Source organism: Malaclemys terrapin, chromosome 2 (assembly GCF_027887155.1).
Source record: "Malaclemys terrapin pileata isolate rMalTer1 chromosome 2, rMalTer1.hap1, whole genome shotgun sequence".
Taxonomy (NCBI): Eukaryota; Metazoa; Chordata; order Testudines; family Emydidae; genus Malaclemys; species Malaclemys terrapin.
The window spans coordinates 273327406-273354025 of record NC_071506.1 but is presented as its reverse complement, the minus strand read 5'-3'; the positions used below and the strand labels follow the sequence as shown (position 1 = coordinate 273354025).

At 44.2% G+C, this 26620-nt stretch overlaps 1 protein-coding gene across 1 annotated transcript in view; it reads left to right on the top strand.

The window, feature by feature from the left end:
- Positions 1-26620, top strand: part of LOC128833203 (sodium channel protein type 5 subunit alpha-like) — a 101347-nt gene that overhangs the window by 68630 nt on the left and 6097 nt on the right. The window contains exons 18-22 of the mRNA XM_054021227.1: positions 4908-5062; positions 13674-13847; positions 14382-14504; positions 19139-19417; positions 20199-20256. Coding sequence (XP_053877202.1) covers positions 4908-5062; positions 13674-13847; positions 14382-14504; positions 19139-19417; positions 20199-20256 — 789 coding nt within the window. The remainder of the gene's footprint in view (positions 1-4907; positions 5063-13673; positions 13848-14381; positions 14505-19138; positions 19418-20198; positions 20257-26620) is intronic.

Below are 26620 nucleotides of genomic sequence, written 5' to 3'. Positions count from 1 at the left end.
GGTCCACACATGCACCATAACTATCCTTGTGCCCTGTACTAAGGGTACATAGGGCCGTGCTGGACCAACTGCCACTCCAGTTACTTCCTTACTGCAGAATCCAACCACAGCAAGGTTTCCAAAGGAGGTCAGGCAGTGAAGCACCCACAGGGACAAAACGTCTTGAAGAATTCCAGCTACTGTCCAAAGTAAGTAATTTCTCCCTCTTCTTCAAGTAAATTTCCTTATGGGTGCTTTGCTCGGTATGACTCCTAGGTACAATCCCATCTAAGGAGGTGGGTATTCTGGAGGTCCATCTAACACTGGTTGAAGAATAGCTCCCTTGAAAGCAACATCTGCTGAAGTACTGTGCACTGTTGCATAGTGTTTAGAAAAGGTGAGAACAGACACCCAAGTGGCAACTTTACATATGTCCAAAATAGGAATATTTTTCAACAAGAAGCTGATTGTTACTTAGTGAAATGGGCCATAACAACTGAACGGCACTGAAGATTAGATGAGTAAAAAAAAAAAAAAAAAATCCAAGACCCTCTTTGAAAGTCTTTGGGTGGAGATAAGGGTTCCCCTCATCCGAGCTGTAAAGGAGATGAAAAGTCTAGGAAAAGGTCTAAAAGATTTTGTTCTTTCCAAGTGAAAGGCTAATGTCCTTCCAACATCCAGAGTACGTAAACTAACATCTGCCCTAGAAGTAGGGTAAAACACTGGTAACTGTAACGGTCTCTGGCTTTGACCCTTGCCTTGACTCCTTACCTTGTCTCTAGCTCCAGCCCCCGGCTCTCATTCTGGGCCCCTGACTCCAACCTCTAGGCCTGACTGGCCATGCCTCAGTCCTCACATAGTTTTTCCCCACCTCAGAACCTTCCCTGTTCTCCCCACTTGGAAGAAAGCCTATGCCCAGAGATCAGGGATTAAAAAACCATGTGTCCTGCCCTGCTCGTTCTCAGTCAGTAGTGATCCTGGGTGCAGCCTTTCCTGCCTTGGGGAAGCTTATATCTCCACCAACTACAGCATCTGCTGCTCCTTCCCTCCCCAAACGTGAGAGGGACAAGAGCTTCAATTGAGGAAGTGTCTCATGGAGAAAGCCATGAGATCCCAGTAGGATCCGGGCTGGGAAGACTTAGTGCAGCACCTCTCTGAGCATGAGCTCCAGAACAGAGGTCAAATCTACTAAGTCAAAGGACCCATTGTGTTGGCCCTTTCATGAGAGAAGGGGTACACTTAAAACACAGGACCAGATACACTTCCAAATCTGTTTCCAAAAGAAGGGATCCCTCCCTGATTCCTTCCAAATCAGATGAAACCTTGTGCTCGAATCCTAAAGACTTAGGCCTGCCTAAACCTCCCAACCACAAGGGTAAGGCATGCAGAAGCAAGGATCCACTGGTACTGACTCTGGTTCTGACTACTAAGCCAAAAGATCACCATCTGCTGGCACTGACCATCAGCTCCAGGCAGGAATCTTCTTCTCCAATGGTACTGACTCAACCCCATAAGGATCTGCCAACTGCTAAGCCTGTGGAAGTGCTGGATCTGCCCATACCAACTACTGGGACACCTTGTATTCTTGGATTAATTGAAACTTCTACCTTTCTGGATGGTATCTTCACATTCCCTACCCTCAATTTCCTCTTCTCCCAAATCCAGTTCTTCTAAGGATGGTTCTGACCCCAAAAGAGGAACCCACCTTGAGGAGAAGGAGCTACTCCCCTACTCTGTCCACAGACTGGAGTCTACATCTCCCAGTATCACTGTTATCGCTGGATCCAACCTTCTCTTCAGCCAAATCTGACATCCAAAATGAGCAATCACCTCCACAAGGGAGATTAGCCCTGACAGAGCCTCTAGACTGTCTTGGACCCTCCCTCCACCCAGACACTATTACCCTCTGAGGGACCGATAGTACCCAATGGAGTCCTCCCCAACCAGCTTTCAAGCCATCATACTGGCCCTACTGAGGCCCATGGGATCCCTATGCATGGCACCCTTGATCCATGCAAGAGTCTCACTGACTCTTCCCCTAGACAACACCAACCAGCTCCACCAGAGTATGCAGAAGAGGAAGATATTGAGCTGGAACCCGTGGTGGCAGCAGTACCAATAAGCATACAGGTCTGTCACATCTTGCATGCATTTAACATGCGCGGTTTCAATTTTACGCGGTCGGCCAAAAAAAAAAACAAAAAAAGAGAAAAATATTTTAATACAGTACCTGTAGTGCGGGCGATTCCACCCGCCATTGAACTCAATGTAATTTTAACTATACGCGGTTTTCGCTTTATGCACTAACCGCGGAACGGAACCCCCGCGTAAGATGAGACAGACCTGTATCATCATTCTTACCTGATGAGGTTAGCATCCTATATTCGCCATCCCTGACTGATGACAACAAGCAATACCAAGAACTCTTGCAGAGGGTAGCGGCTGACCTCCAGATCCAACTTCAGTATAAGCTTCTGGGCATCCTGCAGCCTACTCGTCTCAATCAAGTGCCTCTCCCTCTAAATGAGGCCATCGTGGAACCTGCCAGGGTGATGTAGCACACACCTGCCTCTTGCACTGCTACACCTAAAAGGGCTGAAAGATATTTTGTACCTACCAAAAGTAGAGGAATTTTTGTTCACCCACCCTGCCCGCAACTACCTAGTTGTACAAGGAGCCATAGAAAGGTCCAGGTGGCAACATCTCAAGACTACCCCTGCAGACAAGGGTGCTTAATGCGTTGACCTTCTGGGGAAGAAGGTATTCTCACCAACCAGCCTCCAGTTTAGAATTGCTAAGTACCAGGCCCTGTTAGCGAAGTATGATTTTACAAAGTACTCCAAGTTCCTGAAGTTTAAGGAGAAATTCCCACAGTGACAGAAGGTCCAATTTCATCCACATTGATGAGGGTAAACTGGTAGCAAAGACATAGTGGACATGGCTAATACCACATCTAAAGCCATAGCAACTGTAAAAGTTATGCAGCGTGAATTGTGGCTTCACTCTTTGGGACTCTCAAGGGAGGTTCAGAATACCATCAAGGATCTTTCCTTCAAGTCTAATCTTTTTAACAAGAACACAGATGAATCCTTACACTCATTAAAGGACTCCAGGACAATCCTCCATTGCAATGGCATTTATTTCCCAGCCTGTAAGAGGAAATACTATAAACAGCTGTAGAAGCTAATTCCTCTCCCACTATCTTTCTACCACCTTCTCCATACAGACTGTGCTGCAAGTGCCAGAAGATCCGAGGACCAAAATATGTAGCCTCATCCACCTCGATATCAGCCACCCAACCTCATTCACCAGCAAAGGGTTACTTTTGCTTGGACATTCAAGGGTTGCAAACCATCAGAGACACCATCCCCTGCTGCTTCCTAAACCTTTATTGGCTGCCTAGCATACTTCGCCGACAACTGGAGGGCCATAACAATGGACACATGGGTACTAGATATCATGCATTCTGGCTACATCTAGTTTCTTTTCCAATCCCCCTTCAGAGACCACTCTCACAAGGAAATCCTCCATCAGGAGGCAGACTCTCTCCCCACAAGGGGCTATAGAGTGAGTGCTTCCTGCGCATCGGGGGAAAGGGTCCTATTCCAAGTATTTTTTATTTCCTAAGACAAAGGGAGGATGGATACCAATTCTTGACTTGTCAGTTAACTATTTTTATTTGCAAATTAAAATTAGTTTTGCTTACATTGGCATCCATAATTCCCTCCCTCGAAAAAGATACAGGGCTTGCGGTTCTTGACATGAAAGATGCTTTACTTTCATGTGAACTTTCACCCATCTTACAGATTAGCACCTAGGGTCCTCACAAAGGATGTCTCCGAGAAGTGCCTATGCTGAACATGTATAAGGCAGCAATCTGGAGTTGCAGCCGCGCCTTCACAAAGCATTAAGTTTTAGTCCAAGCCTCTTCTGCTGATTTCAGTCTTTGGAACAGCAATATTACAGAATCTATACCCTCTGCAGCTTTGCACCTCCTTCCTACTTGACTACTGCTTACCAGTCACCCACATATGGAATGCATTGTAGGGACCAGCACTCAAAGAAGAAATGAAAACTACTTACGTGTAACTGGAGGCTCTTTGAGAGTTGTGGCCCCTATATTTATTCCACTACCTGCCCTCGTTCCATTCTGCTTTGGATCATGACTGGATTTGTAGTAGAGAAGGAACTGGAGAGGTCGTCAGTCTGCACCTCCCCTTACACTTTGGATACTGAGCACAAGAATCTCCAGGATGCAAGGGTTGACCAATAGATTCTGCTCACAAGATTTTCCAGTCTCAGGTGCACTGTGCTCATGAATACCCACATGTGGAATACAGATAGGGACCACATATCTCAAAAAACCTCCAGTTACAGTTAAGGAACCTCCATATCTTCTTTCAAGGTGTATGGTGGAAACCCAGTTGCTTTGTACATTTGAATCTAGAATGAATAAATGACTAGAAGTTAGAATGTAGGGAACAATAATACACTGTTAAGAAGGTGGACTAGATGACCCGACAGCTCGTCTTTATCTTTAATTTTTATGATGCAATAACTCCTTCTGCCAACTGCATTATCCTTCCATATTCCAGTGCTAACTGTGCTGTTGAAAATGCTGGCAAAGCTATGAAATTCGTCATGTTATGTTGCCTTTGTTTTGTCAATCTGAACATCATCACTCTGAGGGTGTTGCCAGTGTTCTCAGCAATATCTGTTGATCAGAAAGGTAGCTCACTAAACGGTGCAAGATATTCCTCATTGCTTAAAAATATTTTTGTAGTTTGTTTTCAAAGGAAAATGGACAGAGAGATGAAACAGCAGAGACACAAGTTTAAGGTGATCAAGGACTTTCCCCTGAACCCAGAAATTTCTACAGCAGTCCTGGGTGTTCATGTACAGTTATTTACCATGTGTCCCTCTTTCAGGCTGTATTCGACGTTCCCCTTGCTGTTCAGTGAATACCACAAAGTTTCCAGGCAAAACATGGTGGAACCTGAGGAAAACATGCTACAAAATTGTTGAACACGACTGGTTCGAAAGCTTTATCATATTCATGATTCTGCTAAGCAGTGGAAGTCTGGTAAATTTAACTTACTCTCATATCAGGTTGAATTATAAATGATTTTTTAGCACAGGAAAGAGGGTGTATTTTCAAAGCTGATGGGGGGAGAAGAAGAAGAAGAAAACTGGCCTAGTAAAGGGCTAACTTATTTTTTATAATAATGAGAAAATACAACAAGTTGAATGACAGAATGAGCAACTCTAACAAGCTCTGATGATTTCTATTCTGGTTGTATATTGGTTTTTCTGAAGCTTTGTCTGGCAGTTATTTCACACACAGAGACTATCATTTTTATGTTCATCATTAAGACCAAAGAGTCTTTCCTGGTGCTAATTCTCTTGGAACATGAAGCTGAATCTACTTTTGAACTAGATTTTTGTATCCATCTGAAAAAATACTTCCCTAAAAATTACTGAAAATGAACTCCTCAGGACAGAAGTGTAGTGTGTCTGTGTGTAAAAGTTACAAGTTAGTAAGATAGTGTAAATTAAATAAGTCTAAAGGGAGCTAGGTTTGTGTAACTTACATATTGAGGGGCCAGAAGATTTAATTAACTTAGTCTCCCTCTTGACTTACACTTTCTTAGACTTGGGATGCCCTGCACCTTTAAAAGGTTTGGTCACACTGCATCAGTTGCAGAGCCTCACTTTTATGTTAGTTTCTGTTTTTCTGCCAAAACAATAAAGTGGTCAGCTGTATTTAAATTAGCAATCCCTAAGTCTATCTTCTTGTCTGCTGGTTCCAAATATAGCATGGGAGCTTCTAACCCATGGCTGTCCAGTGCTCTTGCTGCCTGCCCATGGAGAAAAAGTAACTAAATATTATTTTAAAAAGGAAAAAAATTAACCTTGAGGCACAAGGTAGCAGACTGAAGCTTTTGTCCCATGGGGACAGTGTTAGCCAGCCAGAAAAACAGGGAAAGTAGGCAAATAGGGCAGAACAAAGAAGGAAGCAGTTGCAGTTGCTGCTGAGCTGCCAGACACAGAGCAGTGAGGATGAAGCAGCCATCTTGGATGACCTCATGCAAGAAGACAGAGACAGCCTTAACCTGCACTGAGGGTATACAGTCAGAGGGAGCCCAAATACTGTCAAAGGAATGATTCTGCTGTGTAAGCACACAGCCAGCAAAGGGAGATCAAGTACAGACAGCGCATGGTAAAAAAAAAAAAAAATCAGTGGAAAAGCAGATATCCAGGAGGGTGTGTAGTTCAACAGGACAGAAGTAAAATGGCAACTCTTCTGGGAAATGTTAGTGAATTTGAAAAGAACCGTGAATCATGAGTTGTGTACTTCAAGCATTTTGAGCGATTTGTGACCTGCAATTCCATTCCAGATGTACAATGAGTTTCAACCTTGCTGACAGAGATGGGTCCTAAGGCATACAGACTGCTGCATGATCTACTATATCCAGCTATGCCTGGAACTGCCACATATGCTGCAGTTACTGCAGCAATGCAGGAATATTTCTCTCCTACCCATCAATAATAGCAGAATAACAGCGGGTCCATCAGAGACATCAGGAAAGAGGAGAGTCAGTGAAACTGTTTGTTGCTCCTCTAAAGACAGTGCTCAGAGCATTGTCAGTGTGGACAAACATTAAGTGATGCCTTGTGTCACCAGTTTGTCTCTGGATTACACGACTAGATCCAGAAGAAGTTACTGACTACCTGTATATCAGTGTTATATTCAAGAAGGCTATTGAGGTAGCTATTGCCATGGAAACCACAGAGGATTCTCTGGAATTTAGTGTGAACCAAGAGGTACATCTCATGAATTGGTGAGACAGAGGACCATGAGAATGCAAGTAATTTTTGTTTGGCCATTGTGCACAAACTGCACATGCTAAGAAGGATTGCTGGGCATATCTGGTCATTTGGAGAAAGTGCCAGGAGAAAGGAAACATTGTGGTTGCACTGTTCAACATCCAACAACACAGAGTAACCATCCATCCAAGAGCACATGTATGAAGACTGAACCTAAGAAAGTATAGAAGTTGGGAATTCATAATGTGGAAAAAGTCAAGAGCTCTAGTGGCACTGACCAAACCATAGCACTTCATATGTTGTTGGAAGCTGGAGAAAGATGTCATCTGGGTCACACCATTGATTGAGGGAGTTCCTACAAGAATGGAGCTTGGCATCAGAGCTGCCATCGCACTGATTTCTGCATCTGCCATCACCCGACTTTCTCAGAAGTTCCTCTGGAAGAAAACTCTCCAGTTTTGAAGACTTTTATACCAGGGAAAAGTTAAGAGATACTCCTTGTATGTGATTGAAGTAAAGTATCCATCACTATTTGGCAGGACTTGGCTTGAGAAGCTCAAGGTGAATTGGACCAAGATCAAGGTGATCATAAAAGCATCTCAAAATCTTCAAGAAATACTGGACAGACACTCCAAAGTTTTTGAAAAAGAATTGAACAGATAAGCAACATGTCAGTGAAGTTCACTGGTAAGTCTAACCGCCAGATGAAATATTGCACACTCAGAGTTGCACTTTATGTTCTGACGCCTCTGGTGGAAGTTCATTTGGACCATTTAGTGAACATCGGAGTCGTTTTACACACAGTGAGTGGGCTACCCATTGTATCAGTGATCAAGAATGATGGCTCCATTCGAATTTGCAGAGATTTCAAAGTGACAGTGAATCCAGTTTTATGTGCAGATCAGTATCTACTTCCTTGTACCAAAGATTTGTTTGCTACTCTTCGTGGAAGACAGTGTTTCAGCAAATTGGATTTGTTTAATGCATACCTACAAATAGATTCATAGATGGATAGACTTTAAGGTCAGAAGGGACTGTCGTGATCATCTAGTCCGACCTCCTGCACATTGCAGGCCACTGACCCTCACCCACCCACTATCCTGTGGCTGAGTTACTGAAGTCCTCAAATTATGGTTTAAAAAATTCAAGTTACAGAGAATCCACCATTTCCACAAGTTTAAACCTGCAGTTGACCTCTGCCTCATGCCTCAGAGGAAGGCAAAAAATACCCAGTCTTTGCCAATCTGACCTAGGGGAAAATTCCTTCCCAACCCCTCATATGGCAATCAGTTAGACCCTGAGCATGTGGGAAAGACTCACCAGGCATATACCTGGGAAAGAATTCTCTGTAGTAACTAAGAGCCCTCCCTATCTCGTGCCCCATCTCTGGCAATTGGGGATTTTTGCCACATGCCATTGTAGACAGTCCCATCATACCATCCCATCCCTAAACTTACCAAGCTCAATCTTGAAGCCAGTTAGATTTTTTGCCTCCACACTGCTCCCCTTGGAAGGCTGTTCCTGAACTTCACTGCTCAATGGTTAGAAACCTTCATCTAATTTCAAGCCTAAACTTGTTGATGGCCAGTTTGTATCCATTTGTTTTTGTGTCTACATTGGTGCTTAACTTAAATAACTCCTCTCCGTCTCTGATATGTATTTAGAGAGAGCAATCATATCTCCTCTCAAGCCAAGCTCTTTGAGTGTCCTCTCATAGGGTAGGTTTTCCATTTCTTAGATCATCCTAGTAGCCCTTTTCTGCACCTGTTCCAGTTTGAATTAATCTTTCTTAAACATGGGAGACCAGAATTGCACACAGTATTCCAGATGTGGTCTCACCAGTGCCTTCTATAATGGTACTAACACTTCCCTGCCTCCACTGGAAATACCTCTCCTGATGCATCCTAGGACTGCATTAGCCTTTTTCATAGCCACATCACATTGACAGCTTATAGTCATCCTGTGATCAACTAATACACCCAGCTTATATCATAGCTTATTTTGCTATCAGTTGCCGTTAGGGAAGATGCTAATGTGATAGCAATTCTAGAAGGCCATGGATAAAATTCTGAAGGGACTGAATGGAAATCAGTGCTATTTGGACAACATCCTTGTTACAGGAAAGGAACAGCAAAGCAAGATCATCTTCAAAATTTGGATGCTGTCTTGCAACATTTGGAAGACAATGGAGTGAGAGTATGTCAAGACAAAGATGAGCTTTTTTTTCAAACCTTCAGTTGAATACCTTCGGCATGGAATTGATGTGATGGGCTAAAGGAAATTGCCAAAGAAAGAGAAGGCAATTCTTCAAGCACTACCGCCAGAGAACATGTCACAGTTGCATTCATTCTTAGGACTGCTTAATAACTACGGTAAATTTCTGCCTAAACTGGTGACAGTATTTGCATCTTTGCAGGAACTGTTACAAACAACAAATGAAAATGGACTAAAGAATGTGTGTGTACTTTTAAGGAGGCAAAGAAACTGTTGGGATCAGTCGAAGTTCTCACTTTGATGCCTCATTACCATTGCAATTGGCTTCTTATGCTTCACCGTATGGAGTGAATGGTGTTCTTTTCCATATTTTTGCTGACAACAGAAAGAAACCAATTGCCTTTGTTTCACAAACACTCACCACCCTTGAGAAGAACTATGTACAAACAGAGCAAGAAGTTCTCAGCATTATCATCAGAATTTGGATGTTCCATACCTGTCTGTATGGTAGACATTTTACCTTGCTAACAGATGGCCACCCATTATTTTCAATTTTTGGACTGAAAAGTGGCTCCATCATTAGCTGCTGTTCATCTGCAACAATGTGTGTTACTACTTTCAGCTGATTTCTATACTATTCAGTTATATAAAGGGACTCGGCATGGAAATGATGATGGGCTGTCATATCTGTCATGCCCAAGCTCCTGTCAATCCAAAGAAACTTCAGGCGGAGTGTTTTATCTCAAATGTGAGGGATAGATTGCCTGTCAGTAGCACAAAGAAACTGTTAAGGATGATGTGCTTTCTCTTGTGAAGAGAATGGTACTACAAGGTACAGCGTTGGATCTTATGAATCCCCAGTTTACACAATTTGGGTCGTGTCAGCCTGAATTATCTGTGGATCAAGGTTGCATCTTATGGGGAATCTGAGTTATCCTTCCAGAATCAGTTCAGTCTCATGTTTTAGAAGCAATTCATGATGGTCATTTTGGCACTGTATGGATGAACGCTATAGTCTGGAGGTCTGTCTGGTGGCCAGGGGTAGATGAAGACATTGAGAGGAAGGTGAAGTGCTGTACTACATGTCAGCAAATTGAGCATGATCCTGGCCCAGCATATTTACACCCTTGGTTCTGGCCTCAGATTCCTTGGAGGACACATGTTCATGTGGACTTTGTTGGACCATTAGAATATTATATATATAATATATATATATATATATATATATGGTCATAGTTGACACCCATTTGAAATGACCAGTTTTCAGAATGACTTCTAACACAGTTATCAAGACCATTGGACATCTTCATGCCTTGTTTAGTCAATTTTGTCTACTGTTACAGTTGCTGAGTGACAATGGACTTCTATTCTGTTCAGAAGAATTTCAGAGGTTCCTAGCATCAAATGGAATTCAGCACATATGTTCTGCTCCATACCATCTTGCTAAAAATGGACTAGTGGAACACTTTGTACGAACACTTAAGCAAGTTTATTTTGAGTCATCAGCAGAAATTGGACAATTTCTTGTTTGTCTGCAGGAGCACACCATGTGCTACCACCTTGCAGTCAGCTGCAACTGTTTTTTTGAAGCAATCATTGGGTATCTTTTGGGACCTGCTATGTCCTGATGTTGCCTTATGTGTAATCAAATTCCATGCAAAGTGATTGATGACGTGAGGTTCGTCATTGTTCTTTTCAAATAGGAGATGTAATGTGGACTCACAACTACAGTTGTTGAGTGAAATGGATACTTGGGGAACTTGTGAAATGCATGAGACCTTTTTCCTTCATGGTTAAACTATGTGATGGTACTTTGTGGAAATGACATCTGGACCAGTTGCAGCCTCAACAAGTACCAGAATCCATGACTATTCCAGCAGGAGACTCTGCTCCTCTGATCAAACCTCCTTCCATTCAACTCTTAATTTTCATGACTTGTTGGAACAAATTTTAGTACCGGACCCGGTTGATTCTGTACCACAGACTGTTCTTGTTGTACCAGACATTGCTTCCCCAGCATCACCATGTTATCCCAAGAGAGTGCAAAAACCAGTGCTTGCACCTGAACTTATACATTGTTTAGTGTGACAAAGCTCTGTCCTTATCTCCGTGGGTCCCGCATTTCCTGGTGGATTTTGCTAGCCTCAGAGGCTCACTAAAACAACAAGGAGTCTGGTGGCACCTTAAAGACTAACAAATTTATTTGGGCATAAGCTTGTGTGGGTAAAAACCTCACTTCTTCGGATGCATAGAGTGAAAGTTACAGATGCAGGCATTACATACTGACACATGGAGAGCAGGGAGTTACTTCGCAAGTGGAGAACCAGTGTTGACAGGGCCAATTTAATCAGGGTGGATGTAGTCCACTCCCAATAATAGATGAGGAGGTGTCAATTCCAGGAGAGGAAAAGCTGCTTCTGTAATGAGCCAGCCACTCCCAGTCCCTATTCAAACCCAGATTAATGGTGTTGAATTTGCAAATGTATCAGAGGCTCACTGTGACCCTTCACATAGCCCTTCTCTCTCTAGAGGCAAGGGTCACAGCCTATTGAGCCATTTTCATCATAAGCCAGCGAGGGAGGTGAGACGCTATCCTCCCTTGCACAGTCTCTGTCTCCCAGTCTCAGTGATTAATCAGGTGGGGCAAGGAGGGAGTCCAGGCCTGCCTTCTACTCTGGGCTCCAGCCCAGGGACCCTAATAGTATCAGCTATGGTAGCTGATCTTTTAGAAACAGGACGCGTACAATTCCCTGAGCTATTTCCCCACAGCAGCCCCCACTTCCTCAAGATGCACTTCACCCTTACCTCAGGGCCTCCTTCCTTGTGCCTGATATGGTGTGTACTGCTCAGTCTCTCCCACAGCGCAACTTCCTCCTACAGCTCCTGACATGCACACCTCACTGACTACCTTGGGAGGCTTTTAACTAGTTCTAGCCAGCCCTTGATTGACTTCAGGTGTCCCAGTCAACCTAGCTATCTCCACTGCTTTTTAGAAGGATCTTAATTGGCCCCAGGTGTCTTGATTAACCTGGAGCAACTGCCATTTGGTTACCATGGTACCAGGGATTTGTTTAGCCTGGGGCTAACATACCTGTTCCTCACTACTTTACTATAGCCATCTGGCCTTGCCCTGTCACATTAACTAGAGATGCTATTCTAAGGTAGAATAATCCCTTGCAATTTAAGAGTCTGCAGTAGTCCACCCACAATTTTTAGTTAGGTTATATAGTGTTTTATGTTATCCACATAAATGGTAATGTATATATGTTTGGAAAGTATTTTAATGGAGGGTGGAGAAATGAGATATTCTGCACCTTTACATAGTTTGGTCACTCTGCAATCAGTTGCAGAGCCTCACTTTCATGTTAGCAAAAACGAGGAGATACAGACTAACACAGCTACCACTCTGAAACCTGTCACCATGCAAGTCTCTTTCATGTTAGTTTCTGTTTTATTAGCAGAACAGTAAAACCACTACAGCAGACAGCCCCTCCCAGTCCCTATTCAAAGTAGCCATCCTTCAACAAAAAACCTTCAAAAACAGACTTCAAAGAGAAACTGCAGAGCTACAATTCATTTGCACATTTAACACCATTAATTTGGGCTTGAATAGGGACCGGGAGTAGCTGGCTCATTACAAAAGTAATTTTCCCTCTCTTGGTATTGACACCTCCTCATCAATTATTGGGAGTGGACCACATCCACCCTGACTGAATTAGGACTTGTCATCACTGGTTCTCCACTTGTAAAGTAATTCTCTTCTCTTCATGTGTCAATATATTTATGCCCGCATCTGTAATTTTCACTCCATGCATCTGAAGAAGTGGGGTTTTTTTACCCACAAAAGCTTATGCCCAAATAAATCTGTTAGTCTTTAAGGTGCCACCGGACTCCTTGTTGTTTTTGTGATAGTTGGTCAGGTCTGTTTTTTGCTGAGTTTATACCTATTTACACTTGTATCAGGGTTCTCGTAGAGACAGGGGGTGCAACTCCCAAACTTCCGCATGTAACATATTCAGTATCTGAGGGACATCACATCTACTGCTGCTCCCTCTCAAAATTCTCCTTCTAGGATTCTGATTTATCTGGGGGTCTTCTTTATCTGAAGAAATATGTCAACTTTCCACAGGGGGGTTGGCTAGAGCAGAAATGCACACACAGTTTTGATTAAGAACCTGCTCTTCGCTTGTTGAAATAATCAATTATGTGTGATTACGTCATCACTAAAAAAGTGACCACACACAATGTCCTTTCAGCTTTCATACCTGGAGGATTCATAGATGCTAATGTAATATATGGAGAAGCATAAAATATAGCAAAGTTGGCATTTCCATCGCTCATCTTCACTGACTTTGTATCTTCTCTTTTCCCATATCACTGTTGTCACACACATTTCTGCCAAAAATAGATTGCTGTGCCACAAAATACAAATTTAATACAGAAGTTCAACTGTATAATGGAGCAAGGACTCACTTTTTTTTTATGTATGGTAATATTTTGTAGCCCCTCCAAAATGTCGAACGTCCATTTCATCATGATTACCTTCAGAGTGACTACTTTTGTGTAAAGTTAAACTCTTGTGTAACCGTTCACATTACAATATTCCAATGAAAATCTGTAGAGTGGGTTATATCTAAGCATTATTATTTCAGGCATTTGAAGATATACATCTTGAGAAAAGAAAAAACATTAAAATTATGTTGGAATTTTTTGATAAAATCTTCACTTACATCTTTGTCCTGGAGATGTTTCTGAAATGGGTGGCTTATGGCTTCAAGAAATATTTCACCAATGCCTGGTGTTGGCTTGACTTCCTAATTGTAGGTGTAAGTATTGCATTTGATCAGTTTTGCGGACTGGATTACGTAGTATAGAACACCAGAATGTTCACTTTTTTTTTTTTTTTTTTTTTGGATGTCCCAAATTGAGGCACCTTCATTTGAAGCAGAACTGATTTTTAGAAAGTACCGAGCACCTACCCTTTGGAAAACCAGACCTTTCAAAGTATCTCAATTTGGGCAATAAAAATAGTAATTTTGTTAAAATTTTGGCCTCAAAATTCCTACAGCTTTAATAATCTAAGGTAACATTAGTAACACAGGTCAAGTACATTTGTTTTGTTAAAATAGATTGGGTGAAATCTTGGCACCCCTGAAATCACTGAGTGTTTTATTATTAACTTCAATGTGGCCTGCATTTCACTTGTTATTTTATACCTCTTAGTGTCCCCTTAAGATGCATTTCTATTGTACTGTACAGACTGCCATTTCATACTTTCATGGATAGGAGTTTCTAAGCATGAGAAAAAAGAAAACCAGAAGGCAGGATTTTGCTAATATTTTTTGTCTCTCTCTGTTCAGGTCTCTTTAGCAAGCCTTATAGCCAGCTCACTTGGAAATACCGAAATGGGACCCATGAAATCCCTTAAAACCCTGAGAGCCTTGAGACCATTAAGGGCATTGTCACAATTTGAAGGGATGAGGGTAAGAGTAAATAAAGCAATCACTGAAGCTTCTCTGTGTGAACATCAAGCATGTAAAAGACCCCTATTTCATATGGGTTTGCTTTCATTATGGTGCTGCATAATAGTTAAGGTTACATTTGAGTTAAATGTTAAGAGGAGTTTTTAAAACTTTATTTTGTAAAAAAAAAAAAAAAAATCAAATCATGCTCAAAGTTTATATATTTTTGGATTTTTCATGGTGGTTTTAATGAACAATGAATTGAAACGCAGAGAACAATAAGATTTCAAAAATCATTTTTGGCTGATTTTCACTGGATTTTCTCTTTTCTTTCACTTGAATTCAGACATAGAAACAGTCACAAAGTGTTTGAGGATTTTTTTTTTAAATAATGAAGAAAAGTAATCTTACATTTATAAATCTGGAAAATTTATAAGTAAATTTACACACACACACACAAAAATCCTCTAATATACTTCAGTTTAAATCTGGAATGCCATAATTAGCTTGTAACCATATGACTTGTGTTCATTGTTTGTCCAAACATTTTCTTGTTCACTTTTGCATTTTCTTGGTGAATTAATATTTCTCCAGGAGTTCTCGTATCTGTTTATTTTTGTTTGATGATCTTACTAAGTCCGCAAAACTCCCATTGACTTCAATTGGACCAGGATTTGACCTGTAGTGATCTGGATTTGTTATTTTTGTATTTCCTTTTTATCATTACATGATTAGCAAATTATTACAATTGTATTCTATATCAGCAAGTGCACCACTAATACTGCAGATCACATGGCAACACACGATATGTAGGTTAGCAGTGTAATTAACATTTACAAATCCACCTAAGATTTCTGATGCAGACACACATAGCAAGGTACCATATAATTTTTTCAATAAATGAAAGCAAAAACTATATTCGAAAACACAAAATCCTTAATTGTGCTAAGGAAAGGTATAACTATGTATTAATTATGTAATAATTATATAAACTCAGGAGACTGGTATTAAGATAGGGAGCCTATTATATCTATATCAAATTCAGATTCAGTACATGTTTGTATGAACTAAAAGTCATTAATATCTATAGAATGTTCAATAAGTTGATGGCTCATTCCTGTTTCTAAAGTAAAATTGTCTGCATTAAGGTAACAAAACCACCAGAACAATTGGAACCCTTGTTGATCTTACTTGCAGAAAGGTCAAGGATTCAGTGAATGTGGAAACTGGAGATAAGTCCAACTCACAATATTCAGATCTGAACTTTCCCAGAGTTTGGAGAAGTTTAGACCAGAGATTATGGTTCAACCCATAAGAGAAAGACGCACCAACAGTGAAGTTTGAAACTGGATTAAGATTTCCTTAAAACTTACCACAGGTTGTTTAAATGTTTTGGTTTAGACCCATCTCTAATGCAAACTAGATAATCTCCCCTCTCCCTCCTTCTTCCCCCAACATCGTAATTGCACTTCAAGGTTGAGACATTAGTTGGATACTATGGGGAAATTTGTACTATCATTAATTAATCTACATACATGTTCTATGGATATAAGAATTCCATCTCGAGGCCTGCCAGTTCTGACCCTTTCACTAGCACTAAATTCACTAATTAATAATCATAATTAATAATGAAAATAATTTACCTTGGTCACTCACAATATGGTATTGTACACACTAGTAATAGAAAAAGCTGGGGATTCACTTGAGTGTCTAAAGTCACTTTGCCCCCTGAATCTTATATGTTCACCTAACTACCATGACCCTTGCCTTCAGCATCTCTGGGTTACACTGCAAAAACTCACACTACCTGAAGCTAGTTGTGAAGGACACACTATACTGATTTACAATAACTGAGGATCTGATCCATACTGTGGCCTTCATGATTACCTGTTGTGAATGTGTAATGTCATTTTTCTGTGATATGTAGAGAAATGCAAAAGGGACAGAGAAATACTATATTAATAGTTTAGAAGAAAGTGAAATACTGTGATATGATGGAGAATAAGACCTGGCATTTTCATACTCAGTTTCAAAAATAGATAAAATTTCATTTTTGTGAATCAATATCACTTTGTCTTAGGCTCAGAAATGTCAGAGAAAAAGAGAAAAAAAGACTTGTGTCAGCAGAGAAGATCCTAATTTTGTTACAGGAGTGGGTGGGTGAGATTCTGTGGCCTACGTTGTGCAGGGGGTCGGACTGGATGATCATAATGGTCCCTTCTGACCTTAAAGTCTATGATAGCATGAAAGAACTGAGCAGCAAACTCATTCAAATATAGACTGGAATTTATAGAAAGACTGTTAAATCATTATATATGAATGCTAATGTGAGTCATTAGCATACAGTAGTAGCAAAAACTTAGTTATATAGTGGGAAAACAATTACATGTTGTGATAGAGGGTGTAAATGCATTTTTAGATGTCTTTTATGTTAAGTCAAAGGCTTTTATATTTTACATGGCAGGAAGGCTTTGAATCCTGGATAACTGGTCCAAATCTGTCCTCAGTTAAAACTGTGCAACCCCTGTTGAATTCCACAGGAGTTGCACAGGGTAGCTGAAGGCAGTTTTGTAACTAACATATCTACTGCTTTTCTTTGTTCTGCTAAGTATTATCTCCAAATCATCACCTATATGTGGGAAGATCCTACATAAGGAATTTGTCACTGTTCTTCCTATGGAAGAGCCAGGAGATCAGTTCCAGATCTTGGTAGATCCAGTGAAGGTGATGTCTGTCAATGTGGGGGTCCTGTGTCTCTAGACAGGTTCCACAGCTGCTGCTTCCCCTCCCAGTCCTTTGGCCCCACAGTGTCAGTTGGAGAGCCTCTCTTGGGATAACAGGAAAGAAAGGAAAATGTGTTGTAGAAGTGGCATTCTATATACCTGTCTCTGGCAAGCTGTACTATCTGTATACTACAAGTCTGATGTGATATCTTTGTCGTCTGTTGGCCATAGAGGAAAGTTGATACGGGGGATGTCAATCATCTGAACTGTCTATGGACAGTAAGATGTTGATGTCTCTGATCTATAAAAGGGAAGTGAATCAAAAGATTATACACAATTGTCTGTAGGCCATTTGCAATTGGTGGTTCATGATGATTTGTAGTCCAGACTGGAAATTATATGAAACAGGACAGGTAGAGATGAGGGTTTTTGGTGTATCACTAAAGGTAGCATGAGGATATTGGGGTATAGTTAAGACAGCTTGTACAATCTTAACTACAGATTTGTCCTCTATTTATATAATCCCGGTGTTCTAAAAATGTTGTTCTGAATCAAGATATTTATTTATAATCTTAACATTATCATAAAGTTTTTGTCTGGGAAATGCTATAGTTTCTGCACAAACCATATAGACCTTGAAGGCTTTTCTGGGCATGTCAAACCCAGCAAGCACAAACTTGACTAGTACAATATTTGCGGTTTCTTTCCTGCTCTCTCCTCTAATTTGAAAGTTGTATGAAACTTGTAAGGAAACAAGAAAAGCTTGCCTGGATTTGGGATTTGTTATGAATCTGAAATGTATTCACTGGCATATAGGGTGAGTGTCATGCTATACTTTCACTCAGTTTAGGACACTCCCACTCCACCCTCCCAATAAACCCAGGCTCCCACTTTAACTTTAGATATTTCTTAGAGGGGATTCCCAGTGGTCTGCTTGACCGCTCTTTTTCAAAGTGTTGCCTTTGGGAAGCTAGCTTGCCCCACTGGCTGTGACCTGTGTGAAGGTAAAGGATCACCCATATCCTACTTTTGGGGGGTACTGGGTTCTACTCTGCCCTTTACTGGGCCATGAACAGAAGTTCCTGTCCTAAGCGGGAAGTGACAGTTTTGACATCTGTTTACTCTATGAGATCATTAGTAGAGGTTACTCCTTGAAACACCTAGCCAGATGTAATGAGATCCACTTTGGAAGTTAGTCTCCATCATGCATTAGACAGAATGTGTAATTTATGCAAGTTGGTCACAATTTCTGCTATTTCCCCAGGAGAGATTATGGTAGATCTTATTTTTTCATACCAGTGGAACTTGTAAGTGTGCTCAAAACTTACATGCTGAATTGGCACTTTCCAGGTTACTCTTGAATTGTGCAAAACTTCTCATGGAAGTTACAATATCTGCAGCAACCTTTACATATCTATCAGAGATTCATTATTGATCCTCTAATAACTAATTTTCCACACAACTTGAATAAATGTCATGCTGACATGAATAAAAACAGACCGCTGTATTAATCCTCATGAAGAAATAATGTGTATTTAGAATCTTGTTCAAAAGAAAAAAAGAAAAAAAAAGGGAAGCTCCAAAAGTGAATATTCTACCGTTACATTCAAATACTTTATTGTTATTTAATAGTGCGTCCAAGTGCACTAGGTGTTTCACAGAAAACAAAAAACAGGTTCCTGTCCAGAAGAATTGACAATTGAAGGGCCTGATCCTGCCAACACTATAGATGTAAGAATCTTTACTCAAAATAATTGCCACTTCAGTAGAAGTATTTATGAGAGTAAAGTTACTCATGTGTGTAACTGTTTGCTGAAATGACATGGGATTGCTTAGATTTTCAAAACAGTTGAATGTAGCAAATAGCTGTTTAAGGCTTTGCACATGTGAATATCTATAGTAACTGCATGTTTTCCTTTCATTTCTCCTAAGGTGGTGGTGAATGCCTTAGTAGGTGCCATCCCTTCCATCATGAACGTTGTGCTTGTCTGCCTCATTTTTTGGCTCGTTTTTAGTATCATGGGAGTGCACCTATTTGCAGGAAAATTTGGAAAATGCGTTAACTTGACTGAAGGAAAATCAGAATTAAATACAAGTATTAAGAACAAACAGAATTGCACAGCCTATAATGAGACACAAAAAATGTATTGGACAAATGGTAAAGTCAACTTTGATAATGTTGGTTCTGGTTATCTGGCTCTTCTTCAGGTGGTAAGTTCTATTTTGCTGACTGGCACATTGTGGGGTGGGATGGAATCAAGGTTTTTCCAGTTGCTTACCCACATCTGCAAGGAGTGGGAAGCAGTGGTCCTGCAGAGCCTGCTGTCCCATCCCCTCCCCATGTTGAGACTGGCAATATGGTTAGCCCATTCAGGGTCCCTTCCTCCAGTGTATGCACATATAGTGTCCAGTGGTGAGCTACGAACTTATGATGTAACCATTTGAAAATGTGCTCCTCTGATTTGCAGCTATCTCCTGGGAAGATGCTATGAAATGTTTGTTATAATTTCATTAAACTAAATGCAAAATTCTCTCCTGCACTGAGTAAAGCTCAGTGCAGAAATGGGAAGTGGGGAGAGAGCATCAGTGGGCTGGTTCCAATTCCCTGATTTGTTGTGATCAACCCCCACCCCAAAACAATTTAGAGCTGTTGTCAGGCAGCTTTGTTTTTTGTCGCTAGATTTGGATCCTTAATCAACTATAACTTATGGAGGACTGCTGTAGTGGAACGTCACTGCAACACATGTCCTCCTTGCCCCTGACATCCTTTCTACACTGGTACGGGTGAGGGGGGGTCGACACCTAGAGCCCAACTCTGTCACAAACATGTTAGTAAGGAGATAGCCTACACCAGAGGAATTCTGTGCGGGGCATTTGTGGACAGACTATAGTCCTTTTGCACCATCTCAGAAGCACAAAGATATTGTAAACAGGCTAAACAATCTCATCCTCAAAATTTAATATGATTTTAATAATTTTTCTGTTATTCTAGGCAACATTTAAAGGTTGGACAGACATTATGTATGCAGCAGTAGATTCACGAGGGGTAGGTCATGAAAATTAAAATGTTCTCTCTTGTAACCATCTCTCCAATTTTTACTTGTGTTTTGTAATTTTCGTGCTTATTAGTGTTAGTGAACACAATGTGTAGATATAGTCTGTTCATTGTTTTTTTGGTGCTATCTACTTACTGAGCTAAAATGGATGAGCATCCATTTAAAATAAATGGTCAAGCATTATTTATTAATTATTATTATTATATTTAATATTTGCATTACTGTGCCACCTAGAGACTCCAGTCAGGATTAAGGTTCCACTGCATTAGATGCTGTACAAAAAACAGAGGAAGATACAGTCCTGCATCCAAAGGACTTAAATTGAACAAAATTACCAGCATATCTTCTGAGGAAATGAATGAGCTCAAATGTAACCACATTCAAAAATAAATTTTCTCGGGTTTGTTTAAAACTTTGTTGCTTTTTTCCCAACAGTAATAGAATAACTTTTCAACCAAAGGTTTAAATTGGAAGAACACATCTAGGCCAAGATTCTCAAAAGCAGAAGCTTGAAGTTAGGCTCCTAAATAAGATTTTCAAATGTTGGGTGCTCAACAGTTCTTCTTCGAGTGATTGCTTATGTGTATTCCACAATAGGTGTGCCTGCTCACCACGTGCACTGGTGCCGGAAGTTTTTCCCCTAGCAGTACCCATGGGGGGGAGCGCTCCCTGCGACCCCTGGAGTGGCGCCTGCCTGGCGCAATATAAGGGGAGCTGCGCACTCCCCCCAACCTTAGTTCCTTCTTGTTGCCAGTGAAGGTGCGTTGGAACTTCTCTGCTCCAGCTTTGCTGTAGCTCGTACCCAGAACTGTTCGTTCGTTCAGCATTAGTACCTGTAGTTAGTTTAGTTTAGTTAGTCAGTGAGCCTGGGCCGGGGCATGCCCCACGCTCTGGGGTTTAAGTTGTGTGGCTCTTGTAGGCATTCTATGCCAAGAAGTGACCCGCGCGCAGACTTTTTGCGCTGCTTGGGAGAAACCCATATCAGCGAAAGGTACAAGATTTGCAAGTCGTTTAAGCCTCGGACCAAAAGAGAGAGGGAAATTAGGTTCCGGCCCATCCTGATGAAGTCGGCACTGACCCCGACCCCGGCACACCGCTCCGAACCAGTACCTGGCACCCCAGCGTCAGTACGCGGCGACCCTCCGGTGCCATCGACCAGCCAGCACCATTCCCTGTCCTTGGGTCACGCCAAGAGGGCCAGGAAGACTCCCTCTTTGCAGAGGCACCGAGGGAATTCTGGGGACATAGGCTAACCCCATGTCGGGCAGTCCTCGATCCCCACCAGGCCCCAGGCCTCCGACTCAAGTTGAACAGAATACCCCGGCCCCTTCGGGACAGGCCTCTCCAGATGTCCGGATGCTGTCCATGCCTGAAGCCCTCCAGGCAGCCCAGGACGTCATGTCCATGCCAGTGCCCGGAGCACCACCGACACTGACTAGACTGTCTGGCTGGGTCCCATCCGGCTGGGACTCGCAGCACCACTCGTCCTCAAGGAGCGAATATCAAGGGGACCCCAGCGTCGCCGTCAGTCCTTATCTCGGAGAGGGTACCGCAGTCGGTCATGGCATAATCATCGATGCCGTTCCCGCTCGGACTCCCGCTCCAAGTCTCCGCCAAGACATTGCAGCCCCGGGGGTCGATCGCCGTCGTCTCGCCGTTGCGGGTCTGCCCTTCAAGGCCATTCGTGGAGCAGCTATTACCGTCGGTACAGTCCTCCATGTCGAGGTCACGGTCCTGTGGCCGTCGTAGATCCTGGCACTGCCACTTCTCCCAGTCCAGAGACATCAGCAGATCTTACGCCAGCCTGGTCTCCATTTGTTGCAGTCCTTTGATGGACTAGGCCAGCCAACCCAGACAGTCAGACCCACCAGTGCCACAGCAGGTGCAGTGGCACCAAGCGTCATGGCAAGCCCAATGGTACCAGTGGGCACTGTGGCCTCCGGCGCAGCCCACAGTGGGAACTCGCTTGGTGGTCGGAGCTTTGGAAGCACTGTTGACCTCTCTCTCCAGACCTCCGAGAGAGGAGTTGGTGGGACGTACGTCTTCGGCACCGTGCCCAGAGTCTGACCAGGTGGCGGACCCTCTGGTGCCAGCCGACACCCAGAGCACCGCACCAACCTCTTCGCCCCACCCGGAGGATGTGATTGCAGGAGGAGTTCAAGGTGCTAGTAGAGGAAGGGGCAGCGGCCGCTAGGGGGTACCTGCAGGCAGCCTCGGATGCTGCGGACACAGCTGCATGATCAATGGCCTCTGTGGTGTCCATGAGATGGGCATCATGGCTCCTGCTCTCTGGGCTGTCCAGCGAGGTGCAGTCTTCCATTCAGGCTCTCCCATTTGACGGGAAAGCTCTGTTTGTGGAGGAAACAGATACAAGGCTGCATGGCATGAAAGACTCCCACACGACCCTCCAGACTCTGGGCGTCTATGTCCTGGCTCTGGCAAAACCTAAGTTCAAGCCGCAGCAAACTCCCGCCCAGGCCGCTCTTGCGAAGTACGAGGCTGTCCATAAGAAGCAGCGGGACCATAAGAGATGGCCTCAGAGGCAGTTTCGGCCTACCCTCCCCGCCTGGGTCCTCCAAGGGCAAGCAGGTAGGGAAAAGACGTTTTTGACGGGACGCTCAGGGCCACCCCGCCAGTCCTCATCAGGGATCCACCCCCAATAAAGCTTCCTTTCTCCAACCAGCTGTGTGCTTTCCTCCCAGAATGGTCACAGCTAAGCTTATACCGATGGGTCCTCCACACCATCTCCCGGGGATACACCCTCCAGTGTGCTTCCTCCCTGCCCAACCCCCCCCCATCCCTCTTGGGGACCCCTTGCATGAAGCTCTGCTTGAGCAGGAGGTGGGGCGGCTCCTAGGACTAGGAGCGATAGAGGCAGTGCCCGAGGAGTTCATGGGCAAGGGGTATTACTCCCATTATTTCCTTATCCCGAAGGCCAAAGGGGGGCTCAGGCCCATCCTGGACCTCCGAGGTCTGAACCAGTACATGGTGAAGCTCAAGTTCCGCATGGTCTCCCTGGCCTCCATCATCCTCTTCCTGGATCCCGGGGACTGGTACGCTGCCCTCGATCTTCAGGATGCCTACTTCCAGATCCACATATTCAAGGGGCACAGGAGCTTCCTCTGTTTCGTGGTGGGACAGAATCATTACCAATTCACAGTCCTCCCATTTGGTTTGTCCACTGCCCCCAGGGTGTTTACAAAATGCATGTTGGTGGTAGCAGCCTACCTCAGACGACAGGGGTCCAGATATTTCCCTATCTGGATAATTGGCTCTTCAAGGGCACCTTCCAGTCACAGATGCGGGATCACATGGCGCTCCTCCTGTCCACGTGCACCGTCTTGGGCCTGTTGGTAAACAACACCAAGTCCGTGTTAGTCCCGATCCAACGCATAGAGTTTATTGGGCTGCTCCTGGATGCAGTGTCAGCCAGGGCCTCTCTCCTGCCAGACAGATTCGAGATCCTGAAAGACCTCATCGACTTGGTTCCCTGTGACAACAGCCAGGGCTTGCCTGCAACTCTTGGATCACATGTCGGCGTGCATGTACGTGGTCCGTCACGACAGACTCAGGATGAGGCCTCTCCAGCTCTGGTTGGCCTCAAAGTTCTCCGAGGCCATGGACAGGATGGACAAAGTCTTCACCATGCCAGACTCTGTGATCGCCTCCCTACAGTGGTGGTCCACCCCAAACAACATGCTCCAAGGGGTCCCGTTCAGGAACAAGGCCCCGTTGTTGGAGCTGGTGTCCGATGCGTCGGACCTGGGTTGGGGGGCCCATATGGGGAACTTTCAGACCCAAGGCGTGTGGTCGGCTCAAGACCTGACTCTACATATAAACATCAAGGAGCTCAGGGCGGTGCAGCTGGCATGTATGGCCTTCCACTCTCACCTGGAGGGCAAGGTAGTCAGGGTCCTCACAGACAACACGGCCTCGATGTTCTGTATCAACAGGCAAGGCAGAGCCTGATCCTCTGCCGCGAAGCCCTAAGGCTGTGGGACTTTTGTATAGCCCACGACATCCATCTGAAGCCCTTCCACCTACCTAGCGCCAGGAGCGAGAGGGCAGATCGCTTGAGCAGGGACTTTTCCTTGCAACACGAGTGGTCCCTCCACCCGGAAATAACCCACCGGCTCTTCCGAAGGTGGGGAACTCCCCAGGTGGACCTATTCGCGAACTGGCAATGCCCCCCAGTTCTGCTCCGGGCGGGGTGGGGGTGTGGCCTGGAGAGGAGCGCTATCTCCAAAGCCTTTCTCCTGTCCTGGTCATGCCGGCTTCTCTACGACTTTCCCCTGTTCCCTCTAATCAGCAGGGTCCTGGAGAAGATAAAGTCAGACAAGGCCCGGGTCCTCCTAATTGCCCCGGTGTGACCCAGGAAGCATTGGTATGGGACCCTCATGGGCCTGGTGGTAGCTCCGCCGTTGCCACTCCGCCCGGACCTGCTCTCTCAGGACCAGGGCCGCCTCCTCCATCCCAACCTAATGGCTCTTTATCTCACAGCATGGCTGCTCGGTGGTTAGGTGGAGAGGAAAGGACGTGCTCAGAGCAGGTTCAGCGCATCCTCCTCGAAAGTAGACAGCCCTCCACTCGCCGCGCTTAATTGGCGAAGTGGTCCCAGTTTTCTATGTGGGCGGCTGACTGGGGTGTCTCCCCCAGTGACCGCCCTGATACAGCTTATCCTTGATTACCTCCTCCACCTGAGGGCCCAGGGCCTGGCACCCTCGTCAGTCAAGGTGCACTAGGCAGCCATATCGGCCTTCCATCCATCGGTGCAAGGGCACATGGTATTTTCCCGTGCTATGACTGGCCAGTTCTTTAAGGGTTTGGACCACCTTTTTCCGTATTCTAGACCCCCAGTCCTGTAGTGGGACCTAAACCTGGTGTTGGCTCGTCTCACGGGGCCCCCGCTTGAACCACTGGCCACATGCTCCTGGTCTCACCTCTCATGGAAGGTGGCCTTCCTGGTTGCAATCACGTTGGCCAGGCGAGTCTTGGAGCTCAGGGCCCTGACCTCCGAGCCGCCGTACATGGTCTTTCATAAGGACACAGTCCAGCTCCACCCACACCGTTCATTCTTCCCGAAGGTGGTCTCCGTCTACCACATGGGTCAGGACGTTTTTCTACCGGTCCTCTCCCCCAAGCCTCACGTGTCCAGCGAGGAGCACCGTCTCCACACGCTCAATGTGCGGCAGGCTCTGGCTTTCTATCTCAAGTGGAATAAGCCGTTCAGAAAGTCCTCACAAGTTATCGTTGCCTCGGCTGAGTGCGCGAGGGGCCAGCCAATTTCCACTCAGCGGCTTTCCAATTGGATCACTTCGTGCATCCGTTCCTGTTATAAGCTGGTGGGTGCCCCCCCCGCCACTCATTGTGAGGGCACACTCGACTCGGGCGCAGGCCTCCTTGGCTGCCTTCGTGGCCCACGTCCCCATCCAGGACATTTGTAGGGCCGCCACATGGTCTTCAGTTCACACGTTCATCTCAAACTGTGCGATCGTCCCCCAGACCAGGAATGAAGCTGGGTTCGGCAGGGATGTCCTCCGTCCTGGGAACTTGTGAACTCCTACCCACTTCCAACAAATATAGCTTGGAATCACCTATTGTGGAATACACATGAGCAATCACTTGAAGAAGAAAAGACAGTTACCTTTTCTGTAACTGGTGTTCTTCGAGATGTGTTGCTCATGTCTATTCCACATCCCACCCTCCTTCCCCTCTGTCGGAGTTGTCTGGCAAGAAGGAACTGAGGGTGGGGGGAGTGTGCAGCTTCCCTTATACCACGCCAGGCAGGCGCCACTACAGGGGTCACAGCCGCCCCCCCCCCCCCCCCCCCCGAGTACTGCTAGGGGGAAAACTTCTGGCACTGGTGCATGTGGCACACATGCACACCTATTGTGGAATAGACATGAGCAACATATCTTGAAGAACAGCAGTTACGGAAAAGGTAACTGTCTTTTCCCACCAACCTCAATCAAAGCTGTTGGTTGCTCCTCGATACCTTTGAAAATCATGCCAGTAAGATGTGATTCAACTCTCATTGAAGTCAATAAAGACTCCCGTTGACTAAGTCATGATATATATTTTAAACAGAAGGTTAAAAAGAGAAACATTTTCCTATGTGTCCTTGCATGAAGACAGAAGTGCAACTCCTCTCACTCTCCTTAAAATAATTCATTCTTCAAGCTTTTAATTTCTTTGTCAGCAGCATAAATGGAATGGGAGATATTGTCCTACAAGTTTCTTAGCACAAGTATAATCAACATCAGTGTCAGTTGCAGTGATCTCCTCCATATGTGGACAGAGAAGACCTTAAAGATTGCAGAGAAATCAAAACAATAATACCATTAAAATACATTGGGCC